This window comes from Martes martes (genome assembly GCF_963455335.1).
Source record: "Martes martes genome assembly, chromosome: X".
Lineage (NCBI taxonomy): Eukaryota > Metazoa > Chordata > Mammalia > Carnivora > Mustelidae > Martes > Martes martes.
Window position 1 is genome coordinate 27,083,511 of NC_137897.1, and position 21,254 is coordinate 27,104,764.

The window sequence follows — 21,254 nt, forward strand, 5'->3', positions numbered from 1 at the left end:
TGTTCCTCAAATTTGACTTTCGTCATTCTTTTTCTTTTTCATCCTGAAGTCACCCTGGTAAATAAGTGAGGGCATTTCCACATCACACTGCATATCCCAAAAGGAAATGATTTATAATAGTAACATGCAAAAGATATCTAAAACGAGCATAACATTTATCCCCGATTTTTTTTATTCCTTTAAAAAGAATATCTTCACTTTGTTATTCACATGAAAAAGCTGACAAAGCATTCTCTTAATGCAGAAAGTGCTGTGTGGATTGGCAAACAAACTAATTTCTTGAAACTCAAGGAAGCAAACAATAATTGTGGGTATATAAAACCCATAATGCAAGTAGTAAGCATATCTTACAGGGAAATCGTGATAGGAAATGAATCGCCTAATTCACAATAGGATATATTTTAAAAGAGATAAACCTTGTATATCCATGAGCAAAAAGACACATAAATTATTAAACAATTTTACCCTAGTAGTACTTATTTTTGCATATGTTAACATTTAAACACAGCAGAAACAGCTCCTGAAATTGCTTATGCTAATGCTCACAGCTACTCATTTTAAAAGGCAATTCCTATTAAAACCAAACCGCAGGCCTCAAAACACCAGTTAAAGCCAAACAAAGCATACCAAAGTCAATATATGCAAGACATGAAAACCTCCAAATTATATTTCAATGACTTTTTAATTTATAAGTCAACCCAATCAGCAAAGCATACGTTTAAAATTCTAAAACATTTTTGGCAAGTATTTCTTAAGCCAAATATAACTTCAATCCCGCAAAATATAAATCTTCCCAAACATAAAACAAAATGTTTTATTAACCTCCTAAAAAGCATGTTAGATACAAAATAAAAATTGCTTTGGAGAACAGCTGACATCATGCATAAGCTAAAGAACCAATATCTGGTTAAACAAAAATACGAACATCTCAAAGGTAATTACCATACAGAGCATGAAAAAAGTCCATGAATCGCCCACGTTAGGTACATCGAAGAGAGTGTTCTAAGTCTTAAACTCTTATTGTGACTAATGAATCAGTGAATAAAAATCCTTATGATGTAGTTAATATTTTTCTCTTTCAATTATCATTGATATCATCTCTAGAAAAATTCTGAACAATTTCTAGATGCATATTTGGGTATTTCCTTAACACACTGGCAGGAACTGACATATACCTAAAAATATAAGATTTATGTTGAATCCTCATCCTACTGACAGCCATAAATAAACTGTAATAAACCATTTTAGGAGACAGAACGCTCTTTGAATTGGAAGCGAGCCAATGAACAGAAAGGGTTTTCAGACTGAAGATTTACTGGCAAAATGAAACCACAGCCAGTGGTTTGCTCTCTATTAATCAGCTTGTATTTCATATTATATTTGGTTGATTTTGAATTGTTGTTTCAGATATTATAATGGTCTACAGGATTTACATTTCAATATATACTTTCCATTTAGGAAAATGTGCGGAATTGGGTATATCGGGCTATTTTATGCTATAAAATACATCACTCATGTAACTGCCCTTTTCTGATTACAGGATTATCAATCTACTTTCTGATTATGAAGTGGACACCTATTTGGTGTCCCTATTTCACTGATTCAAAGGAAGACTTAAGAACAAAAGCCATTTTGGCCATTTTATCACTTAACAAGAAAAAGATCTATTTTAAGCCATATTTTATGGAGATCTATTTTAAACCATATTTTATGAAGGATAGGGCACGTACAAGAATAACTAGAACATATATCCTAGATACTGGGAATTGGTTACCATGTATGGTTTTAATGAAAAATAAAACACTATTTAAATAGACTTATCCTTCATATCTATACACTGTGGCTCTTACCCTTACAGGTCAGAGTTTATATTTTTATTACATCTGCCTTTCTCTACCTCAATGGAGTATGAAAAAACATGTAAATCACTATGGGAGTCAATAGTGAGGCAACCCTCTTCCATCCTGCAAAACAAAGAAATATGATTGATATGATTTCTTCCTTGAGTGATATGATTTCTTCCTTAGAGCTAAACCAGGGCAGGAGGGATGCTAATCATCTACTGAAGCAACACAAAGAGTTTACAGGAGTCAGTGCTATATTATGCATTATTTAAAGCAGAAGAAACATTTCTAATGAACTTAATCTGATTTCAACCTCAGAAATAGATTTGTGCTATTATAATTTTCCTTCCCAAGTACATGTGCTTACTAAGAACAATGTTTCAGTCAATTACATGTGAGTATTCTGGTTCTTATCATAGCTAAATATCTCATTTAAAATGACTGAATTTTCATTTTGATTAATACATCCTCTTTTGAGTTTAAAAGTATACGCCACCACCACCACCGTCATCATATGGATCTGCTGTCAATCAGATGAGGTAATCAGGTCTGCAACAAAGAGGATTAGATTCTAGTGGTTGATAAATTCACCCCTGAAAAAATATCCTCTGAGTTATTTCTGAGCTTTTCCGGAGGAGACCTATTACCACCACTCAATCTCCTTAGTTAGAACTGATTCCATATTCCAAAAACCATTTAGTTACATAACCCTACCCAAATATCAGCTCCCCAGACACAGGTTCTCCAAGTTGTGGTTTTAGAGTATGGGAAAGCCTCAAGAGAGTGAGAACAGAGTTTGCAAGGTCAAACAAGTTGGCAAACAAAAAAGGTGCCTCATAGGTTAGAAGAAAAGCAGAAGTCAAGAATCATTATCCGTCTAACCCATGTGTCTGGAAAGTATGTAGTTATGTAGCACTAGAGATAATGATGACATTTACTTAAGTGTAATATAATAAAAATATAAATACAGTGCTGCTTGTCAACTGAAGCAGAAAATGAATAAACGTCCAATGGAGGAAGTCCCCTAGAATGACAAAATGTAACAGAAGCAGTGCCAGGAATAGATTTCCTGATTTAAACAGTAAACCATGTTGCCTTTTATAGAGCATATGAATGAAACTGGCAAGAGTAGCTAATTAATTATAGCTGATTAGTCTATCGAATCTCTTGGTAGAGTAAGCAAAACAAGAACTTTTTTCTAACTATTTGGAGTCAACGCATGTCAAATGCAGTATGCTTTATCCATGAGACATATACATTCAAAAGTCTTGGAATTCTTTCTCAATTTACACTTTAGTTTTGGAAAATGGTATTTTGAGAACTAAAATCATATAGGGCAATTCATAGTATGTTGCAAGGTGAAAGAACATTTTAAATATACCCAGGGTATAGAAAAATATATAATGCATAGTTTCTCTTCTGTGCTTAGTTTATGGAAATGTTAAATCTGAGACAATAAATATTAAACTATACTAAAAACCGTGATAGTCCAGAAATGTACCAACCTTCAGGATCAAGCAGTTTCTCTATGCCTAATTGATATTTGGCAACGTTGAATGCATGTTCCAGTCGCTGTGCAGCTGACTGCTGGCCAACCACACTATTCCAATCAAACAGGTCTGGCCTGAAATGCACACACATAAAGACCAAATATAAATCAACTTACAATATTTCCTGAGATTCACTTCATTTCTGATTTTTAATTGACAACCCATGCCCATCATGTTGAGTGTTACTCTTCATGACCCCTCGACAATGCTTTTCATTTAACAGGTCATGATTTTACTTGAAAATCCTGAAGAAAACAAAGGAGAATTTATTCTCCCTTGCCAAGCAACAAAAATATATTGATGCCATCTAGTCTCAGAAATTTGAATGCCAACCATTTGCTGGTAACTTCCAATTTCATAAGCCTAGCCCAGACCTCTTCCCTGAACTCCGGACTTTAGATTTATCTGCTTATTCAGTATCTCCACTTAAGAGTCATCACAAGACTCAGGTGTCCAAAACTGAGCTTCTGGTATTCAGCCCCATCACACTCCCACAACCCACCTCCTTCTCTTATAGCTCTTCTTTCCTCAATGATCAAGGACAAGTTTAAATTCACAGTGGCTCAGATGGAAATATTGGAGTCTAACTTGATGACTCTCACTCTCACACAACACTCAACTTGGAAATATATTCAGAATTTGACCATTTCCCACTGCCCTTGCAGCTCCATCCAAACCACCATTTTATCTTGGATGGATGATTTAATTTATTAACTTTCTAACTACTCCCCCACTCCCACCCTTGCTCTTATTAATCTATTCTCAGCAAAGCTGCCAGAGTGATGTGTTAAAATGTTTCATCATAGGGGCACCTGGGTGGCTCAGTAGGTTAAGCCTCTGCCTTCATCTCGGGTCATGATCCCAGAATCCTGGGGTCAAGTCCCACATCAGGCTCTCTGCTCAGCAGGAAGCCTGCTTCCCTCCCTCTCTCTCTGCCTGCCTCTCTGCCTACTCATGACCTCTGTCTGTCAAATAAATAAATAAAATCTTTAAAAAAATGTTTCATCATAAACTTCTTCTGAAATCCCTGCTATCAGGGAGTAAAATTCACTGATTTAACTATGACCTACAAGGCCCTACATGGTTTAGCTCCCTGTTAACCGTCAGATTTGATTCCTTGCCTCTCTCCTCATATTCCTCAAACAGACTAGTAGCTTCTGTGTTTGCATGTGCTGCTCTCTCTGCCTGGAATTCTCTTCCCTCAGATATGGACATGGCTCACTCCTCCACTTCCTTTGTGTCTTTCCTTGAAAGTCGTATTATTGGTGAGTCCTTCAACATACTCATTTCCTATCCCTTTCTTTCTCATCACCACTTACTACTATTTAATATTTTATATATTTAATTAATCTTGTCTATATATCTGTTTCCCCCACTATAATGCAAAATATATAATTTTTTCGCCAGTTTTGTTCATTTCTAGAAACCCAGCATCACACACAGAAGAAGGTCCATAAATATTTGTTGACTAAATATGTGTTGACTAGATAAATTTTGTTGACATGCAACCAGAGAATGGATGAAAACATAATATATGAATATCATTTTACTTGATAATAGAGAAAACATAAGGAAGCATAAGAGGGAGTTCTTATCCTATAAAGACTTAAAACCTTATAAGGAAAAAATGCACACATCATAAGTTAAAATAAATACTAGATGTGAAAAATACAGATAATAAGATAACAGGTTTTCTAAAATTTGAAGAGGTCAAGAAATATTTTTTTGAGGCTTAAGGGTATCTTAAATGGTGGTCTGGGTTTAGATTTAAGAAGTTTTCGAGAATATTCTGAGTTGTATGGATATTTAAAAATCAAAGTTCTTATGGAAGAAAAAAAGCAGAATGTGTTCAGTCAGACCTCACAGGCCTGGCTCCATTGAGAGATTTTCAGTATCTAGAAGGGGCAGGAGATAGTGCTCCAAGGAAGGGGAACTAGGATGAATTTGTGAGAGGCAGTGGCTGTTTAAGGAATTACAATTTACCCCAACAACACTGGAAACCATTATTCCAGTGGTTCTTTGCCTTTTCTGGATCACAGATACCTTTGAGAGTCTGAAGAGCACTATAAAACTTTTATCCATACACAAAACTGTCCAAATCTTTACACATAACTTACATAGAATTTTAGGACAATTGGGTCTGTCAATGGACTGCTGCTTAAGACCTCATGATCTATTGGCCTGCTTGGCTGGCTCAGTGGGTTAAATCCTCTGCCTTCGGCTCAGGTCATGATCTCAGGGTCCTGGGATCGAGCCCCGCGTTGGGATCTCTGCTCAGCAGGGAGCCTGCTTCCCTTCCTCTCTCTCTGCCTACTTGTGATCTCTGTCTGTCAGATGAATAAATAAAATCTTAAAAAAAAAGAACTCATGATCTGCAAGTAAGGAAATTATAAGTATGGTCTTAACTGTTGTTTTCAAAAACTGAAAAGAAAGGTACAACTTGCTCATTTGACTCTCATTTCCTTTTCTTTACTTGAAGCCACCCTGAATAATTTACCAGAATTTTGTCTACTTCTTAGGAAGTATAATGTGCCCCCTATACTCCAAGTTACCCAGAAGAGTTAACAGTATTTTAGAACCTAAAATATGTAAAGTTGGGAGTTGACTCTAGTAGTGGTAAGTCTATTAGAAATACAAATTAAATTCTAGACTATTTGGGGAAGTTTTAACTTCACTATGCAACCTCTGCCTTACCTTCTTTTCTATACCTCTCAGCAAGGGAAATGGGAAAGATTATAGGTGGGAGAGTATGGGAGACTAGCTTTCTCACCTGCAGTACAATCAACAAGGTTAAATCAGTAGGATGAAAAAGAATAGAGTTGCTTATTCATTCTAACCCTACTCCCTTTATTCCCTTCTCCTCTTGGCCATGAACTAATCACCTGGGTGAGGAGCTATCTAAGTCATATTATCTATTTGGGTTTCAGTGTTTTCATTTTAGAAAGAAGAAAATGTGCTGAATGGCCTTTGTGGTCTCTTTTAACCTTAAAATTAACATTTTAAATCATTAAAATTCATAATTAATTAACATTTTAAATGACTCTGACTTCCAAATACATAAAGAATTGTAAGACTAACCAACTGCAGAAGAAAGTTACATATCTTCCCATGCTAACCCAAATCTGAATCCATAAATAGGAACGCCAACCAAAGTTCACCAGTCTTTTGAGGAAAGAGACAAGTTGAAGACAACATAGCCTAGTAGATAAGCAGAGCACTCTATAAATTCAAATCTTGGCTCTACCACATATTAACCAAATAGTCTTAGGTAAATAATGCACCCTGCCTGTGCCTCAGTTTTCCAATATGTGCAATGGGACTAATTATAGTATCTACGTCATGAGAAACAGGTGGGATATTTTAATTAGAAAAGTGCCTACAAAATATCATTAACTTAATAAACATTAACTTCTATTACTTTGTTCTAAGGTAAATTATATTCGTGAAATAACAGTAATGCATTTTCAACTTATAGACTCATGCCAAACACACCTATATCCTACATATATAAATGTTACAGACACTGTCAATTCAAGAATACTATAAGACAGGAGGGTGGTGGGTGGGATGCGTGAAAGGGAATGAGAGATACAGGCTTTCAGTCATGGAATGGATAAGTCAAGGGAATAAAAGGCATAGCAGAGAGAATGTAGTCAATGATACTGTAATAGCATTGCATCGTGACAGATGGTAGCTACACTTGTGTTGGGCATAGCATAATGTATAGAGTTGTTGAACCACTATGCTGTACACCTAAAACTAATGTAACATTGTATGTCAGCTATACTCCAAAGAAAATTTTCTAAGAATATTATAATAACAAAATGGAAAGTGGCGAGGAGAGAAGAAGAAGAAGTACAAATGTGATAATTTGTCATCTGTTGTATATGGTAGTCAACAGATCTTGTCTAAACCCGATGAAACAAGGTACACCACGACCACTTAAAGTAAAGCAGGCAACAATTTCAAGAATGAAATGATCAGGGGTGCCTGGGTAGCTCTGTCAGTCAAGCATCTGCCTTTGGCTCAGATCATCTCAGGGTCCTGGGATCAAACCCTGCATCAGGCTCTCTGCTCAGCAGGAAGTCTGCTTCTCACTCTGTGTGCACTCTCTCTCTCAAATAAATTATTTGAGAAATTTTTAAAAAGAATGAAATGATTATATGATAGTAATCAAATTAGGAAATAGATGGGGATAAGAGATAATATTTGTGGGCTTCATATCAAGGAGTAAATCCATCTACTGCCAGACACCAATTATCAGGAAATAAAAATACACAATTATGAAAACCATGAGAAAGAATAAAAGAAGTTGCCAACAGTAAGCATTTGTAGGAAGTGGATGGTGATGGGGTGGGGTGGGGTTGGGGTCATGAAGACATATTCAGTTTTTTTTTTCCTTTGCACCCCCCCCATGTCTCAATTTTTTTTTTAAAACCACATGCTATGTTATCTCTATGGTAATAAATTAAAATGAAGAATTAGGAAGAAAATTTAATTGTAACATCATACTTATTGCAACTTATCGTATATTTTGAGCGATTTCTAGCCAATTATCCTTTAGTTTTCCCCCAAAAGTAGAATCTGACTTCCTTTTAACTGTACTATAGAGTCGGCTTTGTGCTTTAATATAATACTTCTAATTTCCTACATACTAAGATAAAATTTAGCCTTAAATAAACATAAAGCCAGCAATACCCTAATCTTTGGCAAGATTCTTTGTCAATCCCTATGCTCTATAATAAGTGCATGCCATTGTTCTATAGAGCTTAGTCACTCAATTATTGAAATCAGAACACCTCATGACATTCCTAAGCATACCAAGGTCAATCACCTTGGAACAGAAAGTTCCAAGCATGTTTATCTTTAGATAAACAATATGAACATCTGTCAAAGACAAAAAGAAGAGGGAGATGATTCATGAAAGAGCATTATCAACTGTGAGAAACCTCTTGAAAAGTAACTATGTTATGTATGAAAAGGGAGTTACTGATGATTCATTCAATATGACAGGAGAGAAGATATAAATGATATTCTGAGAGAGAAAGAGTGGGTCAGGGACAGCTGCAGCAGGGCAATCTAGAAATGTTTACTGTATTACAAATATATTCAGAAATTATGAAATACAATATTAACAAACGAACGTAGTGTGTGAACATGCCGGCAGGACTGAAGCCTTCCACTTGAAAGGAAAATGCTGAAGAGCCAACAAGGACCGTCTAACCTGATCCTCGATATTTCTGTTCATCTGCAAACATGTACATGAACAGCAAGATCAATATGTTCAGGCCGTAACTGTGAAGCATGTGGCTGCATAAATCAGCACTGACTTATCATGCAGAATGAATGCCTCTATCCCTTCTCTTCTGGCTGTACTGAAGCTGTGCAGTATTTTTCTTTGTGTCATACTTAGGAAAAACAACGTGTTAACACTGCTTAACATGCCAAATGAGTGTGAGCTTGCCTCCTTTTGAAAATCAGGTTGCTGAGTCATTCACCTGGAAACTCAGTCTGGATGGGGTTAATTAAATCCAGCTGGAGCAAGACACCTGACAAAGCTGCTCATTGAGAGAGCATTTGTTCTTGGATTGAGCTTTACCACGAAGAAAATTTATATTCTGGACTTTTCTAGAAACAAGACTGGCATAGGGAAATGGGAGATTCGTCAAGAAAATAAAGATCAAAGTGAGAAAAAGATAAGCTGCTTTGAAAATCAGGACAGATGCTGTCCAGTGGCATTTCAAACACAGTTAATAAGGCAATGTATTTGACCCTGGGGATTGAGCTGGATAAAAGAGATGGGTAACAGGAAAACCAAAGCAGATATCCCTTAGAGTGAATGTATTATGCATAGAATATATATTTCTATGTTACATATAATATAAACGACTGCATTATATGTACGTATTTCCCATGCTGTTTTGCTTTTTCTCGACCTGTTAATAATTCATTTACTAAGCTTCTTTATACAAGAAAAAAGCAAACAACGATTTTGTTATCTTAGAAAATGTAACAGTGTATGGAATACGGTTAAGAACATTTGGTTCACTGTATCACAATGAGTTCTTTTACCAAGATCCACAGAACTCTCTTTCAGTGCTTTAAAGCAATTGCCCTGCTGTTCCAGAGCAATTGTTTCTTTTGATATCCTAAGCACTGAGTCATAGAATTAATTGTGGTCTGCTCTTTGCCTTGGTTGCTAAGATGTTCAGAGCCTCTTTTAATCCCGAAATATAAAAAAATACACAGGGTCCTATGTATTTGCTATCTAAGTGTGTATCTGACAAGAGAAGTGTTTCTTTTTCACATTATTAATCGGATGATTGTAATTAATTTTGCTACAGCCACCCACATGAGATTTGGAACCATTTTAGCTCTATTGTTTGGGCCCATACTAACACGGAATTTGTTTACAAAGACCAACTCCATTCTTAGCCAACTTAGAATATAACCTTTATTTTCTGGCAGAGTCTGATTTTCAAACATGCTGGTCCCCTCTCCCTCCCACCATAACCACATTCATGCTCCAATATTTTAATATTTCAACAACGAAATGATATATCACATAAAAATAGGATATTCTTATTCGGTGCATTCCAATTGATAGTCAGATCAATGTGGTTAAGTACATAACATGTCACATAGTAGAAAATGAGCTGGAATCACACTTAAGAAAAAGATAATCAGTCTCAAAATCAATACTTACAAAAATTAGTCAATATCTCAGTAGTCTCCTTACCTATGACTGTGGATGAGAGCATTCAAAGCCAGTCCATCAGACCAGCTGGTGGTGAAGTTAATGACATTAACCTGTGGATAATTACGAGTTGATTGTCGGACCCAGCTCAGGAGAATCTTTTCACTGTTGGTTTGTTGCAATCCAGCCATGATATTTTTCATTACATTTTTGACCTATGTGTGGAAAGAAATTTTCATAAGAAAATAAGAATTTCATGAGAAAATGCATTCCCTGAACAAGAACCACACAAGCTTAAATTTAAATGTCCTAATCTTTGGCAATAAGTAATAGAAATTTTAGAGTCAATTAGTAATGAGGAATAATAGATTCTACCAGGACGGAGTCCATTCTAATTAGTTAGGGATCTACTTTGATTGGTTGGTGTCACGATACACCATTTACTGTACACATTTAATATCAGTCCTGGATTCTGCCACCTTAAACTATTAATTTTGTGCTTTTAGAACTGCTTATCTTCTTTCAGTGTATATACTAGAGAAGAGTGTACAAAAACATCAGACTTGTTATTGACCGAGGACTTAATTTTAATGTTTTTAGGACAGAAAGAATGGCATGGTGGCTAGGAGAATGAGCTTATTTAATTTAAACTTAGGTTCAAATATTACATTTGCTATTAACAAATTGTGCTAATTGGGCCATTTAATCTTTTTTAGGCCTCTGTTTTTTAAATATAAAAGGTTGTTTTAAGAATTAAAGGACAGGGGTGCCTGGGTGGCTCAGTGGGTTAAAGCCTCTGCCTTCGGCTCAGGTCATGATCCCAGGGTACTAGGATCAAGCCCCGCATTGAGCCCCGCATCGGGCTCTCTGCTCAGCGGGGAGCCTGCTTCTTCCTCTCTCTCTGCCTGCTTCTCTGCCTATTTGTGATCTTCGTCTGTCAAATAAATAAATAAAATATTTAAAAAAAAGAATTAAAGGACAACTACAGTAAAATAAAATCCCTAGGTTTATACTATTACTTAAAATAATGCAAATTATGTTTACTGACCCAAATGAAAAAAAAAAAGAACAGAAAAATGAGTTTGCCTATTTAAAGTAAAGAACAAAAAAATCAGCAAAAGAAAAAGTATTTATCCCTAAAAACTGTGAATGTATTGCCTTGAGTTTTTATGTTTGTTTTTGTTCTGCAGTCAGTTTGGTTTCATTTGTTATGGCTATTTTTTTTTAGGACAGAGCTTCACATGCAATAGAAAAACAAAGGTTACAAATGCCCAAAACATGGGTCCAGAACTCTGGTTCATTTATGAAGCATCTTCGGTTACAGGAAATGTCATTTAAGAAACTGCTTTTATAGAAAAAAAAATATGTTACAAAATCCATCCATACATACACAGTGTAGGTCCCTAGAGGCACATCTTACCTCTCCAGAGGAGGTGAGAGACCGTTCTAGTGTCTAGAAGCATAGGGCTGGTGCCCCGCCCCACCCCCACCAACGCAAAGCAACCCAGGACGCTGTCACTGTTATTTCCTGGTGTTCTTGATATTTTGGACCTGATAAACGAATCTAAGAGCTCTTCTTTGAAACAGTCTTAGAAGAGTCATGTCACCTGAAGAAGGCATGCTCTCCAAATATGTGAGGTGTCAGTTACTGTCACAGAGACCCACTCTCTCCTAGATGACAGGGCAAAGGTCAGTATGAAGACCAAAGAGGGACCTGGTACTCTCTGAAGAAAAGACTCTTGGAAGGATCATTCTCAACAAAGTGCCTGGTATGAGCAGGGGCATCAAATGCAGACAAAACCGCTGGTGCCTGGAGGGTTGTCTTACTGGTTCTCGCACCCCCACCCTCTCTCCTCCTGCGGTACAAAATACTTCCTGTGTCAGGTAACAGGCTCTGCCTGCATTGTCCCCTTACTCTTGTTTTAGGCAGAGAGGTTAAGGGCTTAAGGACGTGCAGCAGATGTAGGGAGAAGGGGAGGAATACTCAAGATGCCCTCACAGGCAGAGGGCTTAGATGGAGCTAGGCCAAGTAGTGTCCTTTTGTGTAATCACCGTGGGGCTGTGGGTGGGCCACTCTGTTCGAGACTTCTGCCGCTGCTCCTGAAGTCACAGCCCCTGTCCCAGCACACTTTGTCCCCTGGCCACACTCCAGCCAAAGGAGGCAGGGCTGATGGCCCGTGTGGCTCGGGTTGTAGGCACTGGCAGGACTTCAGAGTCCAGAGTCAGCACTTTTTCTTCTTCGGCCTTTCTGGCTCTCGTCTGCAGTGTCTCCTCCTCTGAGGAACCTGGCCCCATCGTTAAAGAACCCTTGCCCCTTGCAAGAAGGAAGGTGACAAAGAAGCCAGGGTCCCCGGCTGCACTGAAAGCCCCATCCGAGAACTTGGAGATCCTACAAGGAAGATAGATAGACGAGGACCATCGGGACACTGCGTAGGAAGTCTATCGTGGAACAGCGCGAGCCCTACCTCTGTCGGCCCCAGGGCATCAGCGAGGGGAAGGGAGAGGGCCGGCAGAAGTCCCACACCGGCGTGGGCTAGAAGGAGGCTGCTGAGGACGCCACACAGCAGAGGTGACCAAGGACCCGCATAACTTTGCCAGCAGAAGGCGGTCCTTGAGCGAGCACCGGAGTGCGCACCGGTGGGTGAGCGGAGCCTGGATGCCCTGGATCTGGTCTGGTTTCCAGGTGGGGTCAGGGTCAAGTTCTGCGGGCCATGAAGCTCTGCCTCCCTCCCACTCCTCCCAGAAGCCAGAAGAGAAGTGGAAACCCAGGCCGTGGGAAGGGAGAAAAAGGCCAGACTCTTGGTTTTATTTTTATTAGTTTCTGTGCATGGGATTCTCTCCTAAGCTTTGTGCAAATGATGTATTTCCAAGTTTCATTCTTCTAACTAATCTGACGCAGAAATCCATTCTCAACACTTCTCTGGGTTTCAAGAATGCAGTGACACCACATTATAGAACAAACTGTCTACATATTCTAGTAGAAGCATAATTACTAGGCTACTTTTTAAATATAAGTCAGGCCCCTTATATCTTAAATACCTGAAGGAAATATATAAGTAAATGTGTTGAGTTTTTACCACCAAGGGCTTTCTTTTTGGAAAGTGTAAGGTCCATATACTACCATTTGTTCAGATGATGAATATTTATCGTGTATTCTAAATATGACATTTTATTTTGCTTCTTCATCCATGTAGAAGTTAACAAAGGCCTCAGGAGAAAATACATATTTTATATCTCCAATGTTAGTCATCTTTTTATGAAAGAGTCAATGCAAATTTTAGGATAGACTGGTAAATCTAACTTTAAAATACTTAAAAAGGATTTGAGATGATGCTTTGTAAATGTGGTAATGATTTGAAGATGTGAAATCTTTGCATATATTTATCACGATCCCTTGATAGCTAAATCTATTATTTAGAGGCAGATTATCCAGTTTTCTTAATTCTTTCTGACCTGCTTAGTCAGTTACTCAATGAATAAATAGGTCAAATAGTTATGTAAGCTATATCATTTTCTCATAATATTCTAAAGTTATAAGGTGCACAATCTCCATGCACAGTGATTACAAGACACAGACTTTTGTGTCCTGTGCTGAACCAGGGCTGGACTCAGCACCTACTGGCTCCGTGGTGGTGAGCTGCACTGATTGGGCAACCCTCCCATGATGAATTGGTTTCATTTGTGAAATGCTTTGGCCAGATTGCTCTCTATACACGTAATATTAAAAGACAACACGGTATTCAATCCAAAACTCCTTTAGAATCATTATGTCATTAATTCAGCTTATCAGCCTCAGCCTCACCGGTACTACTTCTTCTATTTGGGTACAAATGTTGCTAATATAATAATGGTAATAATAAAGGGTAATGTAAGATAATCGGTTCTTTTCCTACTTAAAAGGCAATTACCGAGAAATCTTTATTAAGGATCAACTTTCAGTCAGACACTGAGTTGGTCCTATAGTGAGTCTTAAAGCAGAAAAATTTTCTACCTTTTGGGCTTACAGTCCCTAAGCAAGAAAATCAATTTAAACAAATGTGTATGTGTGTGTGTGTGTTTGTGTGCATATACAGCTATACATCTATTTTTAAAAGGAAAAAGTTGAAATGTCTTTGAGCAGTGATTTCAAAAAATGACTAGGAGTTAACTGGGTAAAGAAGGTATGATAGAGATGCAGCACCAAGATTGTCCTTTAAGGAAGGGCATGTTGCTGGAGCTGTCAAAGCCCACTGCTGTGAGTCCTCTCAGGAACCGTGTGAGTTGGCAGAGTCAAGCCCTTCCTAGGGCAGCCCACATCCAGTGACTGATGAAGGGAAATGGTATAAAGACTCAGCCATGTCAGCCCCACTGAAGACAACACTGAAGGGCTATTCTAGCTTCCAGTTCCCCGTGGGGTTGCAAACAGCCCTTGCTGGGAGGAGGGGAGGGAACATCTCAGTTCCAATGCTTCTCCCTCCAGTTGCCATCTCCCCCCCTCAAGTACTCCTCCCAAAGGTGTGCCTTAATGAATGTCCTGCCTGCTAAATTCAAGGTCTACTTCCCATAATCCATCCTGTGATGACAAGGAGCCATGGTGGAGGGGTAGGAGTAGAGAGGAGTAAGGATAGTCTTCTACAAGGGAAGGATGGTTGTGTGAAGGAAACTGGAGCAAGAACTGTCTTGCATCCAAGGCGTTAGGTAGGCAGGAGTTTACAGCAAGGGCTTTCAGCAGCACCAAAACCATCGTTCTCTTGTATGATGGACAAATAATAAATAAATACACATTGCCATTTAAAGTAGCCCTGGATTTGAGTATCTCCTTTGACTTAGCCAGCAAGGGGGGGACTTGACTTCGAATAGCACACCACTGTTTGCAGGATATGTTTGTATCTCCAGCTGGTTGTAAGAACTGAGCTGACCACCCTAAAAAGGAAGGTTTGCACTTAAAAAAGAAGGAAGAAAAAGATGCCTAACACACGTTGTCTGCTTCACAGTTTTGTTCAAAGCTGCTTATTTCTCAATAGAGGCATTATTTTTCAGACTAACAATTTTATTTACATGAGAACTGGAAAAAAAACAATGACAGGAAAGATAGGGTAGGCATTCCTGAGCTTTTACAAGTACCAAGAGAAGTCCTCGTGGCACTATTAATAATATAGCATGTGGCACTGGAACAAAAGATTCACATCCTTCCATCCCTTAATGCCATTCTCAATCTGGTAGATCCAGAAAGTACATTAGGTTGGCCAGAGTGTCCTTTAATCTCTGCTGAGATTCAATGGCTTTTTGACTACTTAATAGGAAGGCAAATACCTATTCTCGGTGAAAACACCTCCTGGGATTCAATAGGTTATGATGAGTATTGAGCAGGAAGAATTTTTGTAAGTATCTTTAGTACATTTAAGAGAACCAAGTAGGGTGATAGAAGAGAGATAAGGAGGCAGAAGCTGAGAAGAGTCTACATCCTTGCAATCACAAGGATATGGTGACTCAAGGACATCGGTGTAAAACAACAGACTCTAAGAGAGGTCTAAGACAAGGAAAGAGTGTAAAATCATTCCTTCTGGTATTCCATAATATGAAAGCCCCCTCTATATGCTAATTTTAAAAAATGAGCAAGCTCACAATCAAATGAAAAAAAAGTATCAGGGTAGATTTGAAACTCTGTATTGCAATGAGTGGAGACAGAGTTGGAAAGGGTTTCAAGAAAATAAGTGTGAGATCATATCAGAGACAGTTTGGATCAAAAATACAATTACAATAGACTTTTGGGTCTCTGTGCATGCCTAACTTTTCATGCCAGCTTTGTCATGACCAACATCTATGCAACTTTAGTGTCTTCTGCAAGATGGGGTCCCTCCATGAACTATTTGTTACTAGGCCATAAGATAAATACAATAGTCCATTAGTAACTTCTGTAACAATTTTACAAGGTTCTACATACATCTGTCGAGTTTAATTTTAAAATGGCTTGGGTTTTCAGTATCTTTTTATTTCATTTTGTAGTGCTTCAGTGTTATTATGATATACACACAATGGAAAAGAGGAAAAAACTGTTCTTTCCTCAAGAGAGTTTGAGAAATACTCAGCAACAGAAATAAACCAGTTTGGTGGGGGAGGGGCCCTATGTTGCCTTGCTCATTCTAATTTGACACCATCACTATATGGAAAAGGCCCAGAATTGGGAATCTTGGGTTCATTTAAAATACTTATGCTCTGTTTTCTGTCATCATCCACTATGCTGTCCTCTATCTCTTCCCATATTTTTTTAAAGATTTTATGTATTTATTTGACAGAGATCACAAGTAGGCAGAGAGGCAGGCAGAGAGAGAGGGGGAAGAAGGCTCCCTGCTGAGCAGAGAGCCTGGTATGGGGCTCGATCCCAGGGTCCTGGGATCATGACCTGAGCTGAAGGCAGAGGCTTTAACCCACTGAGCCACCCAGGCACTCCGATCTCTTCCCATATTGCTGTGATATAAGATTGAGCTTTTTCAGAGTGTTTAGAACAAAAGAATATAGGGGTCAATTGGCTCCATATGTGGGTTAGTTCACCTGCTGAGTTGAATAGGTATCCCTCTAGTCTACATACTGACTCTGAGCAGGAGCAAAGTACAGTTTAAGTTAAGTCAACCCTACTAAATGAAGTAGTGATACTTGCTACAATAAGGATAAACCTCAAAGATTATGTTCAATGAAAGAAACTAGATATAAAATAATACCTATTATATCATTTCATTGACATGAAATGTCCAAAAAGGCAAACATAGGAACAGAAAATACATAAATGGTTGCCCAGGGCTGAGGGTTGGAGTGGGGAGCGACCATAAATAGGCATAAGATGGACATGTGCATAAATTAATTATTTTCATGGTTTTATAACCTTGCAAATACCCCAAAAATATTTGATGAATTGGGGAAAAATTTCCTTACTCAAAATAATTTGAGAAGCCCTGGGAAAGAGAACTAAACCAGTTGGTACACTTTGAATTTTATACTTAGAATGGGTAAATTTATGATATATAAACTACATATCAAAATTGTTTTATAAACAAATTAATCTCTGCTAGTAAAAAAGCAGACATCCCAATTTTCCTCCAGATTCTTAACATATGAGTAGAAAAATCCAAGTAATCAAAATTATTCATATGATACACCTGTAGTGACAATGGCATAGTGCACTGCCTTGCAGATACTCTCTCGTTTAATCCTGACAAGAAATATACATGTTAATTATTATTTTTCTGTTTTGACAGTGAGGGAATTATGGCCCAGAAATGGATGGCATTATACCCAATGTCACTACCAGATGGTGAATGGGAGAATTGAAATTTAAGCCCATGCTGGTCTGAGTGAAAAAATGTATACTCTTTTCACTCAACCAAATGACCTTTGATCTGTTTTACAGAGGTCCAATAAGTATAGACATTCAGAAAACCCTTTGCTGAGGTATTCAGAAAAAAATGCAATTCTGTAAGTAGATTATGAAGTTAGTTTGTTTGTATAATATATACACAGATAATAATATCCCACCAATCTTTTATTGACATTAATTTATGTTGAGGAATACAAAGGATTTGTAAAGTCTCATTCATTTGGTAGTGATTAATAGTTTTTACAAAACTATGTAGTTTCACATGCAGGCAAGTTATAGAAGACACATATTTGTGAAAAATATTTTTATTAACCTATTGATAAGATATTTTTTGGCTCATCTCCACACATGGAAATAAAATTTAGGAAAAAAAATGTTCCTGCATATGTTCTAGAATCTGTTTTATAATTTGATGATCCTTCACATTTCAAATGACATCAGTTGTGCCAGTTTGAAAGGCAGTGTTATGGAGAGGGGCTTTGTATTGCTAGAGGTATGTATGTTTGCTCTGCAGGTCAAGGGTAAAAATGAAAGGAAGGATCAGCAACATTTGACACAAATAGGAAACATTCATCAGGATTCTTACCTGCCAGTGGAGGATTATATTCCAGATCAAACCAAGAGTCAGTTTGTGATTTCCATCTACTATGTCAGTGCTTCCGATATTCACTAAATCAACCTGTTAAAGATAAAGAGAAAACATTTGAAGGAAAGAGACAAAATGTCTATTTGGAAAGAAAACAAAATGTGAAGGTAAATGCATTTAGCTATTTTCAGAGCCTAAGCAGTATTACAGCTTTTAAAAAATTATCTAAAAATGAAACAAAATGCATTTTTGAATGCACTCTTTTTAACAAACAAGTGCCCCTGAACACATTTACAAAGAGATAGGAAATGAATGTATGTTTAGTATATAAATAGACTACTGCAGATTAAAGAGTCCAATCAGAATATCTTCAAATAAAATGTATAACAATGATAATTCATAAAGGATGCCTAAAATTAATAACTGATTCCTAATACAAAGTTGCTCAAAGGAGTGCTATTATAATCAGGGGCAGCTGAATTTGACTAAAATGCCCTTGCTTTAGAAACATATATTTGAATTATAATAAATAATGGAGATATGGTGAGCTCTCTTTGCTCTATCTAGGACTGGCTTTGGGAATCAAAATTTAAAAAAAAAATTTTAAAGCAAATCCTGTCTCCTGTCCTTTATGTTTCTAATATTTTTAGGTGGAGTCAGGTTAAACATAAGCATCAGACATATAAGTGCATGAAAAGATGTTCAGCATTATTAGCCATTAAGAAAATGCAATTTATATCCACAATGAGCTAACACTCATAACTACACACTTATCATAATGGCTAAAATTTTAAAATAGTGACAACGTCAAATCCCACTGAGGATATGGACAAACTGGATCACTCATGCTTGGTTGGAAGAAATGAATGGTACAGGCACTCTGGAAAACATTTTGGCACTTTCTTGCAAAACTCAGCATGGGCTTAGCATACAATCCAGCAATTGGGCTCTTAGGCATTTATTCCAAAGCAATGAAAACTTATATTTATATAAAACCTATGTGTATGTGTTCATATCAGCTTCATTTGTAACAGTCAAACACAGCCATCTGGGAGAACAGCCCACATGCCTTTCAAGCATGAATGGTTAAACAAGCTGTGGTACATCCATACCATGGAATACCACTCTACAATGAAAAGGAACAAACTACTGACACACAGAATAACTTGGATGGATCTCATGGGAAGTATGCTGAGTTGAAAAAACAAAGCCAATCTCAAAGGGTTACGTATAGTATGGATTAAATATAACAGTTTTGAATAGACAAAGTTCTGGAAATGGAGAAAAGGGTAGCAATTGCCAGAGGCTATAGATCGGGGTGAGTGAGTTGGGTAGGTGGATGTGGTTATAAAAGGGCAGCATGAAGGGCCCCTGGGTGGCTCAGTCAGTTAAGTGTCTGCCTTTGGCTCAGGTCATGATCTTAAAGTCCAGGGATCAAGCCCCACATCAGGCTCCTGCTCAACAGGGAGTCTGCTTCTCCCTCTGCCCCTCACCCCAGTCAAGCTCTCTCTCTCTCTCAAATAAATAAAATAAATAAAAATAAAATAAAATAAAATAAAATTAAAAAATAAAAGGGCAGCTCGAGGGATCCTTGTGGTGATGGATGAGTTCTGCATCTAGTCTGTGATGGTGGATACACACATGTACATGTGTGATAATGCACAGAATTAAAAATACCTGTGTATGCATACATGAGTGCAAGTAAAATTGAGGAACTATGAATAGTATGAGTGGCTTATATCAATGCTGATGTGTGTAGTGATATCATCCCATAGTTTTACAGTATATTACCACTGGGATAAATCTTGGCTATTATTGCTTACAACTACATGAGAATTTACAACTATCTCAAAGTGAGAAGATTATCTAAAAAATGGGCATCTGGGGATACTTTAACAGGATAATACATCAAAATGAAACAAATAAGCACCTTCAGATTAAGGTCTATAGAGTGGGTGTGAAACTGTTAGAGCAGTAGTGAGGGTTAAGAAGTAACTCAGATTTCTTTCCCTATTTACTATCTTTGGCTGACTATTCCCTTTGGTTGAATTTATTTTGGTTGCCTCAAGGATCCTGCCATTTTGTCCTGTCCTGAGGGCAGCAACCTGAGAGAGTTGCCCACTCCTCATCCTCCCATGGATATCTTCTCTAAATAGCCACGAGTCAATTTGATTAAACCTTTCATCTTCTCAGGCTCCGAACCCTTACTGGTCAACGTGTCACTCCAATCTGTCTTTCCCATTTGTTTATTCCTTAAGTAAGATGGGTTTGCCACTCTCTCACTTAATGGCAAATTATATTCCTTATCATTCATCTTAATATTCTAAATGTTATTACAACTTGAAAATATGAAGCTTTCTGGGAAATCCAGGTGAAAACAATAAAAAAGGATACCCTTTGATATAATTGTCAAATCACTCCCAATTACACCTCCTATAAACTTACTTACAGGTCTAGTGGATAATCAAATAATCAAAATTATTTTTGTATCCTAACAATATAAACATTATTGGTGTGTTGGCTTAAAACAAATGAAAAATATAGAAAATAATGTAGAATCATTTGAACAAGGACAGAAGATCAAGATACAAGCGAAGAGTTGAATCCTACACATATTTTATAGTAGAGGATATTACTGAGCTGTGCAATAGATCAGATGTGAGGATTGGTACCATCAGGACTTTATAGAGAAGTCAGCCTGAAGTAGTATGCAAATAGGCATTTCACTAAAGCTCAGTTGAGAAGTGGATAAATGGAAGTCCTGAAAACTGGTTAATACGAAAGACTTTGACTTTCTTGGGTAGAGGAAAGTCAAAGTGATACTGCCAGTATAAGGTATTACATGTCTATTTATTTCTGCAATGCAGATGCTTTTTGTTGTACACTTGAATTTCAGAAGGATCCCATGCAAGTTTGCCCTAATTCAGTATGCTATAGTTAATTTTAATATTTCAAATTACTGAGCATTCACATAAATTTGTCCTACACAGGCAGATAATAATTTGCTATAATATTGTTTAACTGAACAAAGTAGAATACAACAAGTTTCTAGAATTTATTAGGGAAACAAAAAATAGAGATCCCAGGGGAGATTAATAACTCAAAAATAAGAAAGAACCATGATCTACATTTCACTTGAAGATTCCTTATGTGGCAGTAAAGGAAGGAGTTCCTCCATATGGAAAAGCTACTATAAATTTATCATTTGATTCACTGATGCATTCAT

At 37.4% G+C, this 21,254-nt stretch overlaps 1 protein-coding gene across 2 annotated transcripts in view; it reads right to left on the reverse strand.

The window, feature by feature from the left end:
- DMD (dystrophin) overlaps positions 1 to 21,254 on the reverse strand; it is a 2,068,501-nt gene that overhangs the window by 1,641,679 nt on the left and 405,568 nt on the right. For both annotated transcript variants that reach the window (XM_080795194.1, XM_080795193.1), the window contains exons 5-7: positions 18,029 to 18,121; positions 10,134 to 10,306; positions 3,350 to 3,468 (exon numbers count right to left, since the gene is read on the reverse strand). In XM_080795194.1, the coding sequence (XP_080651320.1) occupies positions 3,350 to 3,468; positions 10,134 to 10,306; positions 18,029 to 18,121 (385 nt within the window). The remainder of the gene's footprint in view (positions 1 to 3,349; positions 3,469 to 10,133; positions 10,307 to 18,028; positions 18,122 to 21,254) is intronic.